Raw genomic sequence first — 24,082 nt, 5'->3', positions numbered from 1 at the left:
TTCAGCTCATAAGACACTTACCAAGCCACTCAGATGATAGCGTGTTACAAGATGCAGTCAGCTCAGCACAAAGGTGACCCAAATCGTTTAGCCTATCAATGTCGGGAGTCGAACAAACTGCAATGATAGCGTTGCAAACAAATGAATACCTATTGTCGGAACTATCATTGAGCTGCCGAACCCAAGCAAGCTCAACCTTCACTGAAAGAAATATGATAATGTTAAAAAATTAAATTAAATTGCGGTATTGTTAAGATTAAAAGAAATAAAGTAGCTAAATTAAATATAATAACAAAAGTTAGTGAGCTTACTATTTCTACGAACACTCTTAATAACATCCGCCATAAAAGGGCCAGCAGCACCTCCAGATTGGCTTGGAGTGAGTGGAGAATACAAAGCATTCATTATCTTTGGATAGGCGTTAGAAAAGGGTTCCGCTCCATGCGGCCTTGTCTTGAGAAGGCTGCAACTTGAATACAGATCATACAGGTGAGACAGGACACAGCGCTCGGCCGAGCTGCAGTCGCTGGGGTTAGAAATGTGTTTTACGACTCTACAAAGCCCTTCGAACACTGCTACTGTCTGTTCTCCTGACACTGCAATAGTTATCAATCATTTCTATATATTGTTTTGAATCTGTGTTATCAAAAAAAAATATAATAATAAAGGAGAAAGAAAAATAATAATAAAATTTACTCAGTTCCAGACAAAATTAAATATTTTTAAATTATTAATAAGAATTTTTACAGAATAACTTCCTCGTTGTTTTTATATCTTATTTTCTTTTGTGAAAATTATCCATTTACTGAATATTTCTATAGGGTTGGTAATGACCTTTATTTCAAGGTTAATAATTTACCATTTGAGAATAAAATCTACAACCAACTCAACTTTATTAACATGGTCAACAAATTTTTACTTGATCAAGTCTTTACTACACCCCAACATTCCTCTGAATTAGAAAAACAATTTTTAAAATATAGATTAAGTTTGTGCATGCATACGTAAAATTAGAGGATGGAATATAATAAAATTGATATGGGACCATTTTGGTACCAATCCGTACAAACTCTCAAAATTTGATTAAAATTAAATTAATGATTTGATCAATTATGTCCAAACAAAAATTTTACTACAGATAAACATGGTACCAAATTTGTTCCTTAATGTCTAAAAAGTAAAATTTGAATGAAAATTTTCGATTCTGAGCTCAAATAAGGACAACTTAATAGTAAAAATATGTTTCTTGATGTAAAACAACTAAAGTCAATTTTTTAATTAATTTAGATGATAGAGAGATAGGCTAAAAACCTCTTGATATACTAGAATGGAGAAAGCCTGAAAATAAAACTTTATCACCCACAAAACTTGAAGTAATTTGTCTTATTGCCTTTAAAATTTTAAAATAACTTCATATGGAAATTAAATAGTTTTATCATAATTGTAGATCTTCTATTAAACCTAAGAAATAATAAATGAATATTAAAAATATTGAAATTCTTACACAAAAGACAGCAGTGATATCTTCTCAACACGCCGACAATATAAAGTACAAGCCCTGTGGTATAGGACCTTACATGATTAGAACTTTTGGCAGCCAGCTGAGCCTCAACTTCAGGAATCTCCTTTAATATCTAATTAAAATGAATGAGTTTAATACTACAATAGGTAAAAAAAATAAATTAATAAATGATAAAAAAACAAGCCATTTTCTACTAGTTTTACTTTTAATAAAAAAATATTCCCAGAAAAAAAATTGATACAAAAATTAATAAATGGAAAAGTACAACTGTTTTTCTACAAGTTAACTAGAATAATTTTCAAGGAAAAAATACTAGATAAAAATAATATTAATTTTAAAAACACTATATAAAAAAATAAAATTAATAAATGAAAAACAACTTATTTTCTACAGCTTAATTAGAAATATTTCCCAGAAAAAAATAATATTAATTTAAAAAATACTAAACCCAAAATAATATTAATAAATGAAAAACACAACTCTGTTTCTAAAACTTAACTAAAAATATTTTCCAGAAAAAATGATAAACAAAAAAATTAATTTAAAAATACTAGATAAAAAAAATAAATATAAAATATCATTGATTTTCTAGTTAGCTAGAAAAATTACCCAGAAAAAATACTAGAAAAAAATATTAATTTAAAAAATAGTTGATACAAAAATAATATTAATAAACGGAAAAAAACAAAGTCTTTTCTACAACTTGACAAAAAACATTTCCAGAAAAAATGCTAAATAGAAAAAAATAGTAATAATAAATAGAAAAAAACAGTTGATTTTATACAAGTTAACAAGAACAATATCCCAGAAAAAAATACTAAATAAAAAAAGTAGTAATTTAAAAAATACTAGATAAAAAATAATATTACTTCTTTTTTACAACTAAAGTAAAAAAAAAAATTCCCAGAAAAATGATAACAAATCAAATTATCTAAATCAATGAATTAACAAAGCTGGTAAACAAATAACTATGATTATGCCTTTACTGTAAAACAAAATATATCAACTTGTTTGAAGAAGTTTATCGGGGGGTGTGGTCAGCAAAGAACAACATAAATAAACAAAACAATATTTATTTATTTTATGCCGACGTTTCGACCTGAGTTTCAGGTCTTCATCAGGGATAGTGGCGTGTAAAGGGGACGGGAAGCAACTCTTTACACGCCACTATCCCTGATGAAGACCTGAAACTCAGGTCGAAACGTCGGCATAAAATAAATAAATATTGTTTTGTTTATTTATGTTGTTCTTTGCTGACCGCACCCCCCGATAAACTTCTTCAAGCATTAATCTACGGTCAACTATCTACATCTCATTAAAAATATATCAACAATGTAAAAACTCACCTGAATGCAAATATCAATCAGACCATAGATATTAAGGGCTAATTCCATAAGGTCAAACAAAAATGCAACATGTTCCTGAACCGGCAAGTAATTGGTATTACCTAAAACAAAATTAGTCAGTTTACAACATATAGGTTAAGAATTACAATTAGGTTTCAACAAATTTTGCAAATTATGGCTTTTACAAAAAGGTTAAATTATATTAGGATATACAACATACTTCAACTAGCTAACTGTTGTAGACAATCTGCAAGTGTATAGTTTTCAAAATTTGATACCTAGATCATTAGGAAAAACTTCCAACTAGGTAAGTTTACATTTCTAATTTTTTTGAAAAGTTGAATTCCATTAACATATTTGTATCCATGTATATGTGAACTGTGAACTTAAATGAGAATATTTCGATAAAAATGGAACCCGGACCATTTCATTCAAATAAAAGTATAAAGAATTATCAAATAAAAAAAAAAATTAGGTTAGAAGCCCATGATTTAATATTTTATAGTTATAGTAGCCCTCTGAAGTAAAAGCTAAATGAAGATTTAATCAATGATTTATAATTTTTTAATATCCTTAACATAATTTAAAATTCTAATTAAGTAAGTTACCTTGAATTAAATAATACTATATCATTTTTTTTTTTTTTTTTCACGGAACGGCCTTTCGAGACCACACGAACATCATCACTTTTTCTCTTCTTCTCTCCTAGTATCTTCTGATCATTTCTACGTGCCTTTGATTCCTCACTTCTGATCATTTCTACGTGCCTTTGATTCCTCTCTTCTGATCACGCAGTACCCTTCCGTTTTTCTTTATTTACCACAAGAACATTTATTTATTTCAATCTTTTTCCGTACTGTTCTCTAACCAAGCAGCCTTTGTCTGTTATTTTCAATTTCTTTGTTTCCTCTCTAATTTGCTTCACATATCCTCCTACGCTCTTATATTCACAGATTCTGTCAAAGAGTTTCTTGTTTAGTCTGCTTTGGTCCATTCTCATCGTGCCCATAGAATCTCAGTCTTCTGATTCTTATTTCGGTTTCCAGGTCATTTATCTCCCTGTAGATTTCCTGGTTGGGTCTTAACCTGTAGCCTTCCTGTAGATTTCCTGGTTGGGTCTTAACCTGTAGCCTTCCTGTAGATTTCCTGGTTGGGTCTTAACCTGTAGCCTTCCTGTGTTTTCTTGGGCCCATAGATTCTCCTCAAGATCCTTCTCGCTATTTTTAGCCATTTTTCCAGCCTAGGGAGACATGTTGTCTCCATTTCATATAAAATTACTGGTTTTATGACCATGTTGAAATGTCTTATTTTTACGTTAGATGATAGGTTCAGTGATTTTATTTTTACCAAAAAAAAAAAAGTATATAAAGAAGCTTTATTAATTAATTAACAATAAGATAATAACCATTAATTTACCTGAAGCAAAAGAACTTATCATCTCTAAAACAGTCATAGCACATTGCCATGTGACAACGTGCTGATCAAAATAAGAAAGAGCTTGGACCCTAGCAGTAGTTGCTTCAAAACTGAATTCATTCCTAGAATGTTTTTTCACTTTTCCACCTTCACTGACGTCAATACTAAATTTTTTTGAAAACAGTTTGCATATATCTTTAGCAGTCCTCTTCACCAAGTGGCGAGCTTCATCCCTGACTCTTCCAACACCGTATAATAAGACATGCCTCTGATTACATTCATGAGAGCAGCTTTCATCCTATAAACCAATAAATACAAATTGAAAAACGTTCATATGAAAAAAATAGAAAAATGTAATGCAATAAATAAAAAAAAAAAATGAAGTACTGAATTAGAAAGTTATCTAATATTGTTTTGTTGAATAAACTATCATGAGTCTATTATCTGAAAATGTGTAAATCGTATGTCGAATCCATGTTCAACCTCTAACGTGAGTTATTGGAAAAAAACATGAACTATTCTATTCCTTTTGCCCTACTATGGAGGACATATTTTACCTCTAAAATAAATTAATAAGTAAAATAAAAAATATTGTTTTTTTACTCCCTCACCATGTTCGATACCCTATATAAGGCATTTTAAAATTTTATGTTCAATCTACAATTGATTACAGGTTTCAATTCACTAAATCACTTAGTCAGTTATTACATGAGGATTCCTTTAAAAAATATGTCTCATTATTTATTGTAGTCATCAATAAGAAACCTTGAAAATCTCACTCCCTCATTGAATAACTCTATTCTTACAATGATATTAAACTGTTTCAAGTTTTGAAAGATAATTTTTTCTTAAAAAATATTGTTTTTTACCAAGCATGTTTTCATTTCCTAACTCAAAAATATTCACCCTTCACTTCCTCATAACATTTTTTCATCATTTTTTTAAAACCATCATTAAAAGTACTCCTGCACAGCGTACTAGTGAAGTTACTATGCTACAAAGTAGGAATAAACTTTTGCAGCTCGATATTATGACTTTTTACTATAGAGATTTTTGGAAGCGGAATCTGCCCATCTTCAAATGGCTCTCCCCTTGACTTAGCAAATGTTAGCACCTTTTAAAGGACCCCTACAAGATCAGTCAGAATGACATAAAACCAAAGATGGACTTCCAGATTAATCGTGTAGCGGTAATATCGATGGGTTTCAGAGAAAATTTTGAAATCAGGTCATTCAAACCTTGAAATATAAGGATGTACTGAGGAAATGGAGGGGAGACTGTGGGTACTTTATTTAAACAGTGTGTTTCATTTTTTTTATTGCAGGCAAATGCCAGAATAATGGCCAAATCAGCTTTTTATTTATTTTGAATCGAAAGAGACATTGAAAAAGATCCTTACTGTCCAATATCTCATTTACAAGGAAACAATTGGACTAATAGTGTCGAGTTTTTCATGATTCAAGTTAGTCATGAGTTTGGTTTTGGTCTGTCATTGTAAACGACCGTATAGGGGTGCCACTCGGTTAATTGGAATTTTAACAAATACTTAAGCATTTAAGGTTGTCAACTAACATATCACTTTGACAATCCAAGTGCCATGGCCCGACAATTAAGAACTTAAATATCTACTTTTGGTAATAAATCCTGTGTGATTTTAGTATATTTATTCTTATGATTCTTATTAAAACTATTTTCCAAGATTTATTCATGAATTTTACCACTTCAGAGATTAGAACATCCTTTTATCTTAGTCGTTTAACTGGTAATCTAACAAAATGGTAGATTATAACCTGAGCTCTGACTTTAAAATACAATATTACAAATGAAATTCCTGATGACAATCATAGATTCATTTTCAATGAACGGAACAATAAAAAAATCAACAAAATGGAACTAATTTCAATAATTGAATTTTTAGAAGCTTTCATGAGAAGCAGCAATATTTATTATTATTTAAAACACTATAAGTCAGTTCATAATTTTTTTAAATGTTGAAATCATGAATTTGAAATAGATGGAAAAAGGACCCAGAGCATAGAAAATGATTAAAACTATAAGAAAGGTAAAATATAAATTGAACATTTACCTGAGGTAGAGGAAAGTGTGTTGAATAGAGAAGATGTCGTGTAGGTTTAGTCCTTGTGGCTCCGTCAGGTGCTTCTCCACCATCATGGTCCATTCCTCCCCCAACGAGGGAACTTCCAACATCTTTTGGAGATACTGGATCATCCTAAAATAAATTTAATCAATTTAAAAAACAAAATAAGAAAAGGCTGTTAAAATATAAAAGTACTTCAGTTAAAAGAACAAAATCTGTAATGAAACACAAATTCATTAAAATAAAAAAAATACAGTAAAATTTTGTTAGCATCTTCTTAAGACCCTTGAAAAAAATAAACCTGTAACCGGGAAAACAATATAACCAGGAAATCATAAAGGACTACTAATTTTGCTTTAATTTCTTAAATAAAATAAAGAAAAATTTAATAAGAGGACTTATAACGACAATGTTGAAGGCTCGGGTTTAAAGTATTTTTAAAAAATTAAGTTTTCTAATATATTAAACATTTAGAACATGTTCAAAACATCTGTTGACTGATTCATTTTCATTATCTTTCTCACTCTTTCAATAATTTAAGATCATTAATTATGGTTAACAACTTTATGATTTAAATTAGTTTTATCTAATTCTTATATTAAATCATCTTTTTCTGAAATAGAACAAGAATTTTGCAAACTGTTTTCTGGAACATGAAAGTATATCAACTAAGGCAAAAATTAGGTTCATATCCATACAACTAAAAAACTCTTATTTAATGGAAACATTTTTCAGAATTAAGTTGATAGAACCAAATGGAATGCCCTTTACTATCAGTTCTGTATTCAAATGGACTGCTATTGCCTATCAGTTCTATATTTAAAAGTCAATTTGTCAAATAGTTACTAAAACAAAATGTTATAAATATAAAGAATATTGACAATGTAGAAGCCAGACCTCGAGTGAAGGAAAACTTTTAGGAGAAGCTGTCACAGTCGAGAGCTACTAAGAACGGTTACTGGTGGTTAAGATGTAAACCGCAATTCAGGAAACATTCATCTGATGTTAATTTCTTGTAAATACATTAAGTTTATCCTAGTAACGAATTAAGTACCAAGAGGGCAAACCATCCATTGCGGGACTAGGACCATTATGGTGTATACTATGGATGTATTATGGTGTGATAGTTTTATTTAACCACTTACCATTGAATTTTGCTGGTTTATTGATAATAAAATCTTTCCTAAGTCATCATCTATAGCCTTACTATCATCGTACTCCATTGGCCTCACATGTTCCTACAATCAATGAGAAATACTTAATGAAAAAAACAAAAAAAAGTCAAAATATATAGAACAAATAACAATGAAAAATGTAGAAAACCTGGATCTTGGTGGGTTTTATGTCAAAAAGAGCTGTTGGATCAGAATCTAAATGAATTTGAGTAGTTGGTGTATCTAAAGGTTTGTTGCTATTAGGTCTCGTACTACCGGGGTTCGCATTACCTGTTATTCATAAAAATACCATAACTATAATTTATCATCTAATAACTAATTCATATCATTGCATAAGTTTTTCATTTAATATCATTAATAAATTAGTAAAATAAACAAAATGTTAAACTAATATAATTATTAAGAATTTAAATTACCTGCTGCAGCGTTGACTTGTAGTAGATCGCCTCTTGAAATAAGCGTACACATATATGCATCATGGGAGAATACATCATGACGAACAAGCTCAGAAAATAAATGAACCAGATTTGTAAACATAGTTCTATTTGATGAAGAATGGCTACTGTCATCTTAAAATAAATCAGAAATAATATGTCTTTCAGAAAATTCATAAGAGTACATGAGAAAGTTCCTAAACTCAGCACTGAGCTCATCAATGGAATCAATAATAATGACTTTTTGGCATCGGTACTAATAGGCTAAAAAAGTAGAAAGGTGGAAGGAAAATGAGAATTGGGATTAACCTTCTTATGAAGAAGGAGAATATAAAATAAAAAAAATTTCATTAAATCTGAAGTTAATTAGTTAAATAAAATTAATATGAGATTTTTATAAATATAAGTTCTTTTTTTCCTTGAAAATAAATTTTCCTGGCATATTGTTCTTATCAGCTCACTTTTACTTAAGTTTAAAAATTGTGTTGAGTCATTTCTATTCCCATAATCCTGATACCAATATATTAATTTTCTAAGTATAAAAAATTATTTTTTTTTTCATTTTTAAGCCAAGGAATCTCCCCATAATTGGTTGTACAATTTATTATCTATAGTACATCTACTTAGGATAAATTGTTCTTGTTTATAAAACTAATATATAGTCTCTTACCTTCCATCAGTGGTGAACTTCTCTAATCCCAATTCCAATTAGTTTTAGATTCAATCTATTGGTAGACTCCACCGATGAGATAAGTATTGAGCTTAGAAACTTATCCCATGATTCATTTGAAAACTTATTTATTAAGTGAAATACTAAAATCTAAACCAAATTTACCAAGAACAGGAGCATCATGATCAAGAAATTTCATAAGCAATGGCTGAAAAACGGGTAATGCAGCGGGGAGGGAAGAAGATGAATCTTTATCCTCAGCATCATTGTTGTCATTGCCTCCAGCTAAAACATGAGCATTCCTCCTTTCAAGTAGCTTAGCCACAGCCATCGCTCTATGCTCGCCGTATCTCACACCACTCACTGCCCACCAACAAAGAAGATTTACAATTGGTTCGTCTTTTTCAGCACTCTGAAAAATATTACAACAGGAAACCATTAGTAACCTTTAACAATCAAAATGGTGCATCAATCAACTAGTTTAAACCTGAGTTCATCACAACAAAACATCCTTGAAATATTATCACTTCTTGGGAGGATTAGGAATAATCCTCATAATGAAATAATCAAAGTCAAATTAAAAATTGACATACGTTAATATTTTAATAACCAGAAGAACAATTACTATCAAAAGAGTAGAAACTGAACATCAGAATTAAATTGTATCATGTTGTGTTATAAAAAGCATGAAATAAAGTATTAACTATAGTAATATTCAAGATTTATTTAAAATAAATAAAAGGTATTTAATAATTTTTATTTCTTCTCAGATCTAAAATATATTTATCATATAAAGATTGTACCTCAGCCTTTATTTGATCATTGCAAGTGTAGACCATTGTCAATCAGATTTATATTTTAAATGCAGCACTGCTAAATTTTATATGCAAACAAATGCATATAAAAAATGGCAAAACTACAAAATGTCAACCACATAACCAAAAAAACAGCATAACTCAAGCCTGTTTTTTTTTTTTTTGTTTTTTTTTTTGTGGATGTTTTATGTTTCTGAAAGTATTTATGAAACAGCACAAAACTTCAGCAATGATTCATTTAAATGATCGTTAATACACTTGCTCAGACCTTTTACTGTTCATCATTGGTACAACTGATGCTTACTCTGCAACCAAAAAAGGTCTCATCAAAATTTAACTAAATACCAATTTTGTATTCGTGAATTTGTAACATCACACTAATTATAAAACAGATTTTTGATATCATTAATTTATAGTTTTGTACTTGCAATATTATATTAAAACTATACTACTATATAACCATGAGAGATAGTTGACCGTGGATGACTTATACTAGAAGAACAGCCCTGATGAAGGCTAGAAATTATAGCCGAAACGTTTGTACAATAAATAAGTTACTTCAACTTATTTGTGTTTATTTTGTCCGCACCCCCAACCATCTTATCCTCGTACACTACTATATGATTAAAATTGAACTATTAATTATAAATAATGAATCCTATTGGTGATAAATCCAAGATAAATCTTTTTTATGTTCAAGATATTTTGAGAAACAATTGTAGTCTAAAGATAAATGCATTATCAATCATATAAAGAATGTACCTCAGCCTTTATTTGATCATTGCAAGTGTAGACCATTGTCAATCAGATTTATATTTTAAATGCAGCACTGCTAAATTTTATATGCAAACAAATGCATATAAAAAATGGCAAAACTACAAAATGTCAACCACATAACCAAAAAAACAGCATAACTCAAGCCTGTTTTTTTTTTTTTTTTTGTTTTTTTTTTGTGGATGTTTTATGTTTCTGAAAGTATTTATGAAACAGCACAAAACTTCAGCAATGCTTCATTTAAATGATCTGTAATACACTTGCTCAGACCTTTTACTGTTCATCATTGGTACAACTGATAATTACTCTGCAACTAAAAAAGGTCTCATCAAAATTTAACTAAACACCAGTTTTGTATTCGTGAATTTGTAACATCACACTAATTAGAAAACAGATTTTTGATATCCTTAGTTTATAGTTTTGTACTTGCAATATTATATTAAAATTATACTACTATATAACCATGAGAGATAGTTGACCGTGGATGACACTGGATTGGATTGATATACAAGGAGAAGAACAGCCCTGATGAAGGCTAGAAATTCTAGCCAAAACGTTTGCACAATAAATAAGTTACTTCAACTTATTTGTGTTTTTATTTGACCGCACCCCCCAACCATCTTCTCCTTGTATACAACTATATGTTTAAAATTGAATTATTAATTATAAATAATCAATCCTATTGGTGATAAATCCAAGACAAACCTTTTTTATGTTCAAGGTATTTTGAGAAACAAATGTAGTCTAAAGTTAAATGCATTATCAAACATATAAAGAATGTACCTCAGCCTTTGTTTGATCATTGCAAGTGTAGACCATTGTCAATCAGATTTATATTTTAAATGCAGCACTGCTAAATTTTATATGCAAACAAATGCATACAAAAAATGACAAAACTACAAAATGTCAACCACAATAAACCAAAAAAAACAGCATAACTCAAGACTGTTTTTTTTCTTGTGGATGTTTTATGTTTCTGAAGGTATTTATGAAACAGCACAAAACTTCAGCAATGCTTCATTTAAATGATCTTTAATACACTTGCTCAGACCTTTTACTGTTCATCATTGGTACAACTGATGCTTACTCTGCAACTAAAACAAATCTCATCAAAATTTAACTAAATACAGTGAAACTTCTAGATAATGGACAACTAAGGGGAAGATGATTTTATCCGCTATATAGAGATGTGTAGTGTATAATATAAAGAAGGGGTTAGTACAAAATGAAATTAACCTTTGTTACTTCGAAAAGTCAAAAAACCCAACACTATGATTTTACACTGTTTAAAAAAATCAACGCATGGTTCTAGGGACTTTTTGTCTCACCCATCGTTCTGTAGGACATATACACTAAAGGTCAGAAATCAATTTGGAAATTGATGGACAGTATGTATAATTTCATCAAGGATCATACACAATTTTGAGAGAGAGGTTTAATTTTTTTTTTTTTTTTATATACACTGAACGATGCATAAACATGCTGAAATGCTGTTTTCATATATATTCTATGCTGGTTACACAATAACTAAATCTCTTTGAATGCTGTCAATAGCTATTAATTCTGGAATCGTGAGGATGTACATACATATTTTGTGAATAGTGTCAGCTATAGAGAAGTGAAAAGAACCGATAGGGAATAAAATTGTTTTTTGCATCTGGAGTAGAGGTGCTTCATAACAGAGAAATTCAAATACAATAAATTTGTACCTTGTTGGTTGGGGACCTTTTAAAACGGTCCTTGATAGTCTTAATTTAAAGTAGTTTCATACTTATAGCATTATAGTAGTCAAGTAATACTATTTTGAGTTTCATATTGATATATTAATTAAAAATAAAGAATGAGTCTTACTGGTGATTAGTAAATCTTAACAAGGAAGAATATAACAATATTAATTCTAACAAATATCGACTAGCACACAGGTATACTTACATACTGAGTTTTATCAGGTGAATTGGGAAATATTTTAGCATACAATGTGTCAAGTGAGTTGTTTGTATCTACTTTATAAAAGGAATGACGATCTAATGCATCTAAAGCGGCTAGAACCCTGTGATGTGTTATTCCTGCACAAGAAGTTTGCCATTTATCACAAGACCATTTGTTTTCAGCAGCGTGGCTTCTCTGCTTAATTATTTCTTCAGACAAACGTAATTGATTTCTGAAATAAATAACAATAATCATACAACTTCATAATCAACATATTTATGTAACAAAAATAATTTAAATTATTTTTTTTTTAAAATAAAGTTAGTTATTGATAAAGTTAGGGTTAGCCATGCCTTTTTAAAAGATGAAACAATAATAAATTATTTTTTTTACAAATAAAATTTCTTGAAACAAAAATATAAAATCAGATTTAAAAAAATATTATTACTAAGTAAAAATACATATTTAACTTAAAATTAAAAATATTATTAATATAATTGAGTACTTTTAAATAATTGATTTATACTTTCAGTTCTATTCATCTTAAAACTGAACAAGCATAAAGCTCAGCACTCCTAATTTTTCAATATAATCACTTTTTATTTAAAACACTTCAAAATTAATGGATCTATACTCCATAGAGTTTTGAACTGTACAATATGACATATTTTATCCTAAAACTGGACTGCACTACTTGATTTATGTTATCGAACAGCTGGACAAGCATTCGTTACCCATTTTGCCATTAGCCTGTTTAATTTTGGGTCTTAGTTCATAGATCCTTCAGACAAGAGTAACCTCATCGAAATCTCACTCAAAACTGATGTTACCACAGCCAATAGTCAGCAACAGTAAAAAGTAGTTACTTATTTCAACACTATTGTTTTATATATAATCATTATTTTTTCAAAATTCTCATAGATATTTATTTAACTCTAGTTAAAGTTTTTTTAAAATTTACATGTTAACATTATGACTATGATTATATTCATTTAGGAAACATTATCATTTTTAATCTTAAGTACTTTTTCACTGCACATTTGATTTTATCATTATTTTTATTTCGATGTTTCAAAGTTTTTTTTTCTTTTTTAAACAAAGACTAATAAATTGAGACGTAGAGAATATTAATTTCCAACAATTTCAAATTAAATTTAGTAACTTAGTTCCCTTTATAACTAATTCAAAATAATGATTATATCCAAATATTTCCAATTTCTACCTACTGAGTATTAGATATTTATAATTAATAATACCATTTATATTAAATGGTATTATTTTTACTATTAAAATAACAATTACTATTATTTATACTTAAATGTTTTGAAGTTTTATTTCAAACAAAGACTAATTAATGCAGGGAATATTAATTTCTACAAATTTGAATTAAGCCACTTGTTTCTTTAAAACTTTATTTAATATAATCAGTAAATTTAAATACTTAAAATTTCTACTGAATTTGTTTATAATGTTAGAGATTAATAATTATATACAAAAATTAAAAAAAATTCTTATCTTTTGTAGGGCATGAATTCAGGAGCAATAAAACCTCTAAGTCACTAAAACGAAGTTATGTATTATTGATGGACCTCAGTATCTTCAAAAAACACACATATAGATACATATGTGTAAACAAATTATAACAAAGATAAATTGAAAGTAAACATTGAATTACCTGATTTGCGTATTGGCATTCCTCTGTGGCATAGGTAATTGAGTAGGAGAACATGGAAGTTGGTCCAATGGTGATCCATTTAATATACAAGCTGATTTTCCTTCACATATACTGTTCCAAACAAGAGCTGTAGGACATTCCAAAGTAATGACCTAAACAGAGCAAAAGTAAAAAGGTAACTTTTAAAATATATAAATATTTCAAATTAATTATAAGATATTTAAAAAATAAAGTACACAATATTTTGTTAAAAATTTCCAATCTGAAGCACATAAAAAAGTTCTCATAGTGATTCTGGAACAAGTTATGGATACGTGTGAAGCCAGGCAGACACATGGTTGAAGAGTCCTACTATATTGATGGTATGTCAAGATAGGAAAAAATATATATTATAACAAATATTAATAAAAGAAACACTAACCTGTATCACAACACTGAGAGCTAAAACAACGTCTTTATGATGAGGGCAGTTGAGATATTCATTAAAAGTAATTGCAGCCTGATTATTACTGTTGTTGTTGTTTTGCATTGATCCCAATCTGAAAAAAAAAGTCAGATATTCCACTCATTTATATATTCAACTACTTCTACTACTAGCAAAATACTCCTACTAATACAATGGTACTAAAATAACTATAACTAAAAATCTGGAATTACTTGAATTCAGAAATACTGAATGAAGAAAAATATGGACCAACCGAAAATGTAAAAGAAATAAAGCGGAAATAATTTATTGGAAGATTATTGAATGACCGTGTGTAAAGATGAAAGGAATATGGTCCGGGTGCGGTCAGAAAAACTCAAATAGTAGAAATGTACTATTTTAATGAGCCAACGTTTCGCCCCAGGAGATAACAGATGAATATAAATTAATGTTATCTCCTTAAGTATACTTATATTAATTTTCTATTATATTTTACACTTTTCTGTAATCCCGCTCATTTGGTATATTTTGTTTCTTAATTACTTACACACATTGTATCCCATTATTTTATACTTTACTTTTCCTTTGTTTCTCTATCTGTTTTAATGTATGTATTTAATGTATATTTCCATTTATTGTTCACCTAATTTAAATACTATTCTATCATGTTTACTTTACAAATTATTTTCGTTATTGTGGCACTACTGCCGTCCCCACTCCTCCCACTACCAACGGTCATTTTTGTTTTGACTGCCGTCAAAATAGGTATGCATTCTGTCTCATCATTTGATTTGTATTCTTTTTTCTTTTTACATCTCTTTATTTGTATTTTCTTTAATATTTCTTTTGTTATCTATTTGTTACTATTACCCTTTACATTTACTATTTACTACCTTTAATTTTGCTTATTATATCTTACTTTTTTACATTTTATACCCCTGTTATTTTACACTTATGTTTTTGTTTTTCTTATGTAACTATGTGTTTGTATCTTTTTTTAGCCCTGAAGAAGCCCTGCAACGTGGGGCGAAACGTTGGCTCATTAAAATAGTACATTTCTACTATTTGAGTTTTTCTGACCGCACCCGGACCATATTCCTTTCAACGGAAATAATTTATGTTAATTGATAATACAATGGCCATTTTTTTAGGATACATGTACTGGTAACAATACACTACAAGAGAAATTTTAAACATCAGTCTGAAAAATAACCACATTCTACAAGCTAGGCCAAAATTTCAAAAATCAAGTGAAAGAAACATATAACACAACAAAATATATAAAGTAATAATTGAGACATCGTGGTGGGGTCAAGTGCCAAAAACATAACTACTATTCGGTTAAAATATGCACTAAAAGATAGAGATGATATTTTCTTTTTTGGAAACTCCTTTCTATTTTGATCTTGCAGGGTTTTCAGGAGCAGTGGTGTATTACATATAGGGTATAGGTATGCCATTGCCACCATCAAGTAACTCTTCAAAAATAATTTTTTTATTTTATAACTTTTGGGACAAATAAATTAAGGGAACTTATGATTAAGGTTAATTTCTGGAGCAGTCGTGCACCTTGTCCTCTGCATAAGGAACACTCTGATGACTACTGGATTTAGGATCCATCTGTTCTACCACGAACAGTCAAAGCGATCCTCTTAGTCTCATTTATGTTTGTCTACTGGTTCTTCTTTTTCACTTGGTAGATCTCCAATGTCAGATGGTTAAGCCTTTCCTAGGGTGAGTGTACAGTATCTACCATCTCCTTCCACTTGTAATTAAACTCCTTCAATGAATGAATAAGGGACATTTCCATTGATGGTTGAAGTCTGATTCTGTGAGGGCAAAGATTCCAGTTTTACTTAACAACCTGGGTCGACTAGAGCTTTAGTTTTTTGTTAGTTTTCTTTATAATCCCCAGCAGGGTCATTTATGAAATATGGAGGAGGGAAAAGATTATCTAGAGGTAAACCAAGCGCTTCTAACCAAGGTCAGAGGGTCAAGTATTTATTCCGTGGGACCAGCACAAATTAATAGTCGACAACCCTCCAAGGCTAAATTTGAACCAGCACCACTGCTGTTCTGAGGTTACTGAAATCTGAAATTCTTGAACTACCAGTCCTGAGATCAAATAGAGCTGTCTGTATTCTGAGATCTAACCAACTAAATGATTTAAGTTTATTTTTCACATCCATTACTTTTTGTCAGTTAGATCTTTTGACCCTCAGCTACACGTCAAGTACAAACCTGGGCAACTTTATAATGCTTGATGGTCAGAAAGCATGTAACCTCTCACAACTTTGAAGAAGAATTTTATAGGCAGAAAAGAGAATCAAGGAATGAAAATGTTTACTTCAATAATGACGATAGATTAAAATCATTAAAGAAATAAATGTTAGAATAATTGTTTTTAAACTCACAGACTATGGTTGGGACTATTAGGTGATACACCTCCTCCGCTCTGGTTGGTGCCTAGTTGAGAAAGCCTGAGAGAACAGAAGTATGCTAATTTTCTAGCCATAAGTTCATTTTGGGTAAATTCTTCTAAATACTGCAGAACCACTGGTAAAATAAGGCGAAGTGGACCATCGTCGGCTGGAGCCCAGTTTTTGTATCTTTCCACTAAGTCAAGGATCCATGCCAGGAGTTCTTGTCTATCAATGAGTCCTTCCTAAAATCAATGGAATAAACTCAATTAGACAAGGGAAGAAAAAAAATATTAAGGAGAGCATAACTTAAAAAAAAAATTTCAACCTGGTAGAGGTATCTTGTAAGTTGAACATTATAATGCCATAATTTCAAAGCTAATTTTTGTTCATCGGACATCACAGTCTGGGTAGTTGATTGATAAAAGTCCTGTAGTTTCATGAGTTGTTCTTTAAGAAATTTTAATAAAGTACCCGTCCACTCTAAATTAAAAAAATTAAAGCATATATTTCACTAGTAAAAACTTTTTAAAAAGTTATTTATAGTTAAACAATAAATTTAAACTCATAGAAAATAAGTAACCTTGTGTTGGATCTGGAAGCTGTCTTTTTTTCAGTTTGGCTTCAGTCACAGCAACAGTATAGGCTGAACTTAATTTAATAAACCAAGCAGCTCTTAACATTGGAACTTGAAATTCACATAGCAACGGAAAAATTTCTTCTTTTTTATTGAAATTTGGAGCCTGAAAATAGAAATGTAGAGATTAATTTTAAAATTACAAAAGAATGTTAAACATTTAAAAAATGCACTCTGTAACAGAATATACTTGAAATTACATAAGATATAATAATTTAACGAAAAAAAAAAAAAATAAAACTACATGAAAAATTCCAACAGTAATCTGAATAAATAGAATCTTCTTTTAAAGTTTTATACAATCATTTAAGAGCATCATAGATGCTTTGTTCAAAAAATTATGTTTTTAAAATGAGGATTTACATTAAAAAAAATTTCCTATTTTAGTTTAATATAGTAAAATAAGAGAGCCAAAATTTTAATCATATCATTTTGATAGTCCCCAGAAGATTAAGTAATAATAAAGTCAACCATCTATACAGATAATATATAAAGCTGAAGAGTTAGTTTGTTTCAATGCACTAATTTCAAGAACTCCCAATTAGATTAGAAAAATTCATTTGAAATTAGACGAACCATTTATAAAGAAAGCCATTAGGCTTTATACTGCTGTGTTCCAATGGCATTAGAATCCATAAATAGACCCAGAGATATGGTATAATAACTATAAACGTCAATTGATTTGGAAAATAATAATTAATTCAACTTCATAATCGTGGAAGCAGGTTCACTAAAATAACTTTATAAAGAATGAAATTCGCTACATTTTATTATCAGACACATGACACAAGTACACCACTGTCATAAGAAAATAAAGCTGGTTAGCACCAAGCCATACAGGCTTAATCACCTGATAACATCTTCTAATCTTTCTCTCTGCCTCAAGTTAATGATATAGAAGAGTGCTCAGGTCAGCCCTATTCTATAGAGCATCTCTTCTGATCAACATAGCACCTATGACAGGTAATAAACTTCAACAGTTACAGGGTCGTATGTTTAGACATACTTCACTTTAAAGAGTGAAGACGGTTCACAAAACACACAACCCTTGAAATGCTGACAATGAAAGAAAGAATTCATTCCATGGAGACACATCAAACTCTTTGATAACCTTAAGCACTGCACTAACCCACTATTTCAGACATTAACACCAATAGGACACCCACAAAGGTGGCAAATATAAATAAACAGTCTCAGACTTGACTCAGTACACACCCATGGGGCTTAGAAAAGAAAAGCAGTTTTACAGTGCTATCAGAAGCTACTAAGTTCTATTTAAGAACTCAGATTATTACGGCCAGGGCAGGTTGACTTTTATTTTTCAGAGATTCCATGGATTGAAAACTTGACTCTCCCACTCTGGTTAGAAAAGATTGGTTATTTCTAGAATAACCCTCTGTATGTCAGATATGACCAGGTAGGGTAATTTCATTAAAAAAATCTTCAAAACATATTAGCTCAAATAAATTATTGGTTCAAATTCCCACTCATTATTTCGGAGAGGGAACCAAGCCACAGCAGAGGATGCTAGTATATTCCATAACAAGCCTCTAAAATGTACTTTGACATTTCTAGAATTATATGAGATACCATGACTTAATAGGACGCCAGACAGGAAATTAAAATTTTATTATTAGTAATAATTATGAATCAACAATACAATAGTATATAGCAATAATTAATTAAGTATATTAATGATTAAAAATTATAGCAAATGAGAATATAAACAGCATGGAAATGGATCAAAGTGATTATTTAAAAGAAAATATTGGTAAAATTGGGTCTAAAACTTTGAATATTTGCCCAAGACGACTAAGGTTGACAATACAAACTCTGCCACAATTTCCTGATGGAGCACATATATTGAAATAAATTTCAATGCATGCATATAAATATTATAAAAGTAGTTATTAATCTATATTCAATTAAAAACCTTAAGGAACTTCAATTAGGTCTTGAAAGGAAAGTTATCTAACAGATTAGCTATCGAAATCAAAATTCAATTTGTTTGATCATTTTATACAAAATGATAATAAACTAAGATCCAATAACAAAACAATATGGGTACGGAGTGACGAGACACATAGCATTTGATCATTGTGACACCTAGATCCAACCATATTTTATTAAATATATTAAAAAAGAATTGATATTTTAAAAAACCGTAACAGATGACCACAAATATGAAAAACATATAATTCATTCATTCTTCGTAAGCTAAACTTAAAGTTAAATTTGATCAAAAAGTCAAACATAATAAAAAATAAAATATCCTTACTTTCTTGGATAAAGCAAGTAAAGTTTTACTACCGGCAAGATCTTTAAACCAAGCTTCAACAGCTGGTTTAGTACGAGCAGTAGCAGGCCAAAAGTTATCTTTAGGATTAATTTGTTGCCTTTTTCTTCCCGAGTCAGGAAGGGTGTTGATTTCATCTTTTTTACCAATAATAGCATTGAAGTAAGCACCAATCTGAAAAGGAAACAGAAACAAATCCATTTATACCAATGAGATCCCAACTAAAACATAATTAACTACAAATATATGTAACTACCTTTGAAGCTGTGACATTACAGTTTCGAGCTGTTCCAAATTCATCAGAAAGTTGGGGATAAGCAGCAAATCCATGTTTTACATTGTTTATTGTCAGCTCATCCTAAAATGATGTTTAAAATGAATTGACTAGTACAAAAACTATCACACAAATAGTTGAATTTATTAATACACTAACTTCTTTTTGTTTAGGTTCCTGGGGATATACATCTGGAGGGCCAAGTTTCGGTCTTTTTAGGTATCTTTTCTCATAAGAAAACCCTTTCATTATATTATTAGAAAATTATTGGTTTAAATAAATAAAAACGCTAAATAAAACCACATATATACTGTATAAAATGAATAATAACTTCATAGTCATAAAAAATTTAAAACTAATTGGATAGATCTGAATCATTGAGACTGCCATGGTTATAATATTAATTATAAATACAACAGAAACTAAATAAACTCAAGACATGTTTACAAAATTCGGCTTTGAAGCACAAGCTTAGCAGTGCCATCTAGACTAATAACGGTTTGTAATACTTTTCATGGTTCAAACTTGTTTTAAAAATCATTACAGTCTTAAATGGGTTACCATTCGGTTACATATTTTTCTAACGAAGCCGTTATCTGAAAAATATTCATTAAATCTTACATCAACACTTATATTTCTAATTGGCTAATACATTAATTTGATAACAAAATTCTAACCACAATTGAAACCCACTGCAGTGATCTTTCGTTACTGAATGTTGATAGTGGTTTGATTTTGTTATCAGAAGTTATATTTTTAAATATGGTTGTTTCTGATGAATTTATTGAGAAAAATTCCTGGATGGTTAGTAATAATTCCATAAACCTGTTATTTTTAAACAATTTATTATCAGTTTTTGTTATCTTCCATCATTCATCCTCTGAGTGGCATTATCCATAGGTTTTTGACTTCCAACACATCACCACTCTAACCATTCAGGATGAAAGCTACACTGCTTCTCTCCCTCCTTCCTTTCAAGTTGTATGAGGCTGATAACACCCTGGAGGAAATCTTACTGACTTGGCATAGGAGTGATGACTCTACCCTCCTAGACACCTTAATCCAGAACCATGTTGTCATCAGAGAAATAAATAAATGTCCTTGTGCTCCTGTGGCACAGCTCCTTGGGCATTTTGAACCAGTGTTTCACTGGCTATAAACTCAGGTATTAGTAGGAAGAACACTGTCCAATTGTTTCTGGTGTCTCAAAGGAACCATCTATTGAACTAGGAATAGCCTGCCATTGCCCAATTGTTTCCATGATCCATTCTTGATAGCACAGAGATGAGAAGATCACACTGTCCACTTAAAGATCATTATGGTCTGTAGTAACAGCAAAAAAAAAAAAATGTTCATGCATTCAGTTTGTTAACTCATGGATTTTCTAATAAATATACCAATAGAGGTTTTGTTGAAAAATTTTAACTAAGCATTTATGTGTTTGTTCCTTAATTCAAATACCTATGTTTGATTGTAATTATTGTAAATAACTTAATTTAATTTTACCAATTTATTTGTTAATTTCTTATATTCTAAACCCACCTATACACTGATTCTAAGGGAAATTCAAAAGTTTTATTGCATACTTGCAAGAAATTGGTTTAATTTTCCAAGAATTGTTGTTGTTTCTTTATTATCGTATTGATAAGTTAAGTCCCTTTGGATGTATTATTGATAACCTTAAACCATAATTGACTTCTCCTATAAATAAAATATTGAATGATTCAACACTCCTTAATTGTACTTAACTTCTGTTCTTATTATTAATTTTTGTTGCCTTCTTTTAATCTAAAATGATGTAAATATGAAGATAGATCCTACTAGTTCTGTTTTATTGATTAATTTTCATTAAAACTAAAAATGTTGTGTCAAATATTCTATTTTGTATTTATTTTCTTGGTTACAGGTTAGAAGATGCCTTTTATATAATGATGAATACAATGATTGCACTTCAATACATGCTCGTATCCATCAGTATTTTGTCAAAGGGAAAATGGAGGACTGTGGTCAGTGGAAAAGGTGTTACAACAATTGTGTTAAATGGGAAGAAACAGAAGATAGAAGAGCATTTGTGAGTCAGAAAGTGTAAGCTGTTAATTCAAAGAAATATTTTGGTTTTATTGAGAAGTTAGAATAAAGAAATCTAAGTATATTTGACACATTTTGTGTATGATAATTTAATATTTCATACGGTACAGAAAATACAGGAATTTTTAATAAAGGTCTCTCTCTGCTATGCTAGGAATAGGTCATTAATGGTGCAACCACATTATTTATGTATTATATAGTTCATGATTTTCAATTAAAGAAATCTTGAAAAAAGAGATGCTGAGGTATGTAGTCTTTCAATGAAGTTTCTCAGAAAGATACTTTCAGATCTAATAATAAGTTCTTTGATTCTTCAAATCCTTATTTAAGTAAAGGACTAGGTATTAGGAGAGGAACTTCTGCCTTCGGCATACTTCGCTCAGTTGATGAACTACCGTTATTTAAAAAAAAAGGCTGTTATTTCATGTGTGATGGTGGTACTTATTCTGAAGTCAGCTTTATTTCCTTGCATACTTACTTAAGTTGAGCCCTTCTCAACAAAAATATATATATTCATATAAAAACATATTTTATAGTCTTTAATTCATCTTTAAACTCTAAAATAATGCAAGCTCAATTTCAGTTGCTTTATTTGCCATTCTACTATATTTTCAATTGACTTATGTTTGAATTAAAGTGACATAAAACAATTCAAATTGTAATCAATATAAATTGGTTAATGACGTAACTTTGAGACAATATGGGAATACCTATATATTCATTAAATTATTTCAAAAATGTATGCTATTTCTTCAGCAAATGCTGTGATTTGTTTAATTCATATTGTGGTCTTGGTTAAATATTTTATCGATCAAAATTTTGAATTTATTGAGACATATCACTGTTTAAGCTGTGCTACCTCATAGTACAAAAAAATAATATGTTTTACAAACAATTTAAATTTTTTAAAATCAACCCATCATTCTAGAAAAGTCTTGTCACAACTATTGTATTTTCCGACTTCATAAATTCTTTCAAGATGTCTTTATAAGATATTTTTTTAATGATATCAATACTTTTCAAACTTATGAGGTAAAATTGTTCTTATAATTTTTTAAACTATATATGATGGATTTAGGGATTTTATTTGTTATTCTTATAAATACATTTTATATTTTTATCACTGCAATTATTTATTTTTTAATTCTACAATTAATTTACGATATACTTCTTTTCATTTTTTCAGAAAGAACTGATTGATGATGAATTAGACAGAAGAAAAAAACGGCTTTCTGGCCATTTGGAGAATGATGTATGGGAGAAGCGCACTGAGCCGCCAGCACACTGGAATGATCCACTTCCCCCTCATATTGAAGAAAGGATTAAGAACTCATATTTAAGTTTAAGATCTCAAGAAATTAAGGGGGAACCTTCGCAGAAAAGTAGCTCTTTATGTGTAATATCGTGATGTTCATTGTTATTTACAATAACACTTTAGTGTTAGTTTCAAATGTTTAGAAGCTTTGATAAAAAGAAGAAAGTGTAATATATATAAAAAAAAAAAATTGTGTAATGTAATAGTATAAAGTTTAATTGAGAAAACATACATGTTGAAGAAATTAAAATATATGTTTTTGTTGTTTCAATTAGTTGGTATTCTGTCGATACCAAATTTTCCTTAAAAGTGGGTATATAAAAGTTTATTTTTTGCACTCATCTTCTGGAATTTTTACTATCTTCAATTTAATAATATGAATATTTGTTTTGTTAATAATATCAACCAATGATGGGTATGTCATTGTAATTATTGGTTACTTATCCTGACCATTTTTCTCTTTTTTATACTCCATGACTAGGGTATTATCTTATTATTGTAGTTATGGATGGTAGTAAAAGAAAACTCCTCCTTCATCTAACTAATCATGGAATAAATGAAGAATTCAACCAGCCGATAAAAACCAGTCCCCAATGTTTGGTAGACAGTGCTCTGAATAAAAAATTGTAGTTTATCTATTATAAATTTTGTGGAATGTGAAAGAAATGAAGGAATATCATTAGAGGTGAAATAGGAACTGAGAAAGGATCTACTGGGTCAGTTTTTGTGCAAAATAAATTTAAATTAATAGCGTAGTAGAAGTCTTAAATCATG

At 29.6% G+C, this 24,082-nt stretch overlaps 2 protein-coding genes across 8 annotated transcripts in view; one reads left to right on the top strand and one right to left on the bottom strand.

Moving 5' to 3' along the window:
• kto (kohtalo) overlaps positions 1-20,576 on the bottom strand; it is a gene marked incomplete at its 3' end in the record, with an annotated part of 44,332 nt that extends 23,756 nt beyond the window's left edge. For 3 of the 7 annotated variants that reach the window (XM_067049847.1, XM_067049855.1, XM_067049854.1), the window contains 19 exon segments: positions 22-201; positions 312-596; positions 1,505-1,634; positions 2,869-2,969; positions 4,285-4,582; positions 6,371-6,514; positions 7,528-7,620; positions 7,706-7,827; positions 7,974-8,126; positions 8,827-9,073; positions 12,183-12,411; positions 13,855-14,006; positions 14,276-14,393; positions 16,693-16,943; positions 17,027-17,181; positions 17,282-17,441; positions 19,614-19,805; positions 19,888-19,989; positions 20,065-20,576. In XM_067049847.1, the coding sequence (XP_066905948.1) occupies positions 22-201; positions 312-596; positions 1,505-1,634; positions 2,869-2,969; positions 4,285-4,582; positions 6,371-6,514; positions 7,528-7,620; positions 7,706-7,827; positions 7,974-8,126; positions 8,827-9,073; positions 12,183-12,411; positions 13,855-14,006; positions 14,276-14,393; positions 16,693-16,943; positions 17,027-17,181; positions 17,282-17,441; positions 19,614-19,805; positions 19,888-19,989; positions 20,065-20,154 (3,202 nt within the window). 7 annotated transcript variants of the gene reach the window in all.
• A 12-nt stretch (positions 20,577-20,588) lies between these two features.
• LOC106680732 (synaptic plasticity regulator PANTS) lies at positions 20,589-23,579 on the top strand. The gene is made up of 3 exons (XM_014420647.2): positions 20,589-20,709; positions 21,812-21,976; positions 23,180-23,579. Exons 1-3 carry the CDS (start codon positions 20,668-20,670, stop codon positions 23,399-23,401), a joined length of 429 nt encoding a protein of 142 aa, XP_014276133.1. The 5' UTR covers positions 20,589-20,667; the 3' UTR covers positions 23,402-23,579.
• Positions 23,580-24,082: the final 503 nt, after the last annotated feature.

Source organism: Halyomorpha halys, unplaced genomic scaffold (genome assembly GCF_000696795.3).
Source record: "Halyomorpha halys isolate HHAL.00 unplaced genomic scaffold, Hhal_1.1 Scaffold284.1, whole genome shotgun sequence".
In the NCBI taxonomy this organism is placed as follows: domain Eukaryota; kingdom Metazoa; phylum Arthropoda; class Insecta; order Hemiptera; family Pentatomidae; genus Halyomorpha; species Halyomorpha halys.
This window is presented reverse-complemented; position numbering and strand designations above follow the sequence as displayed.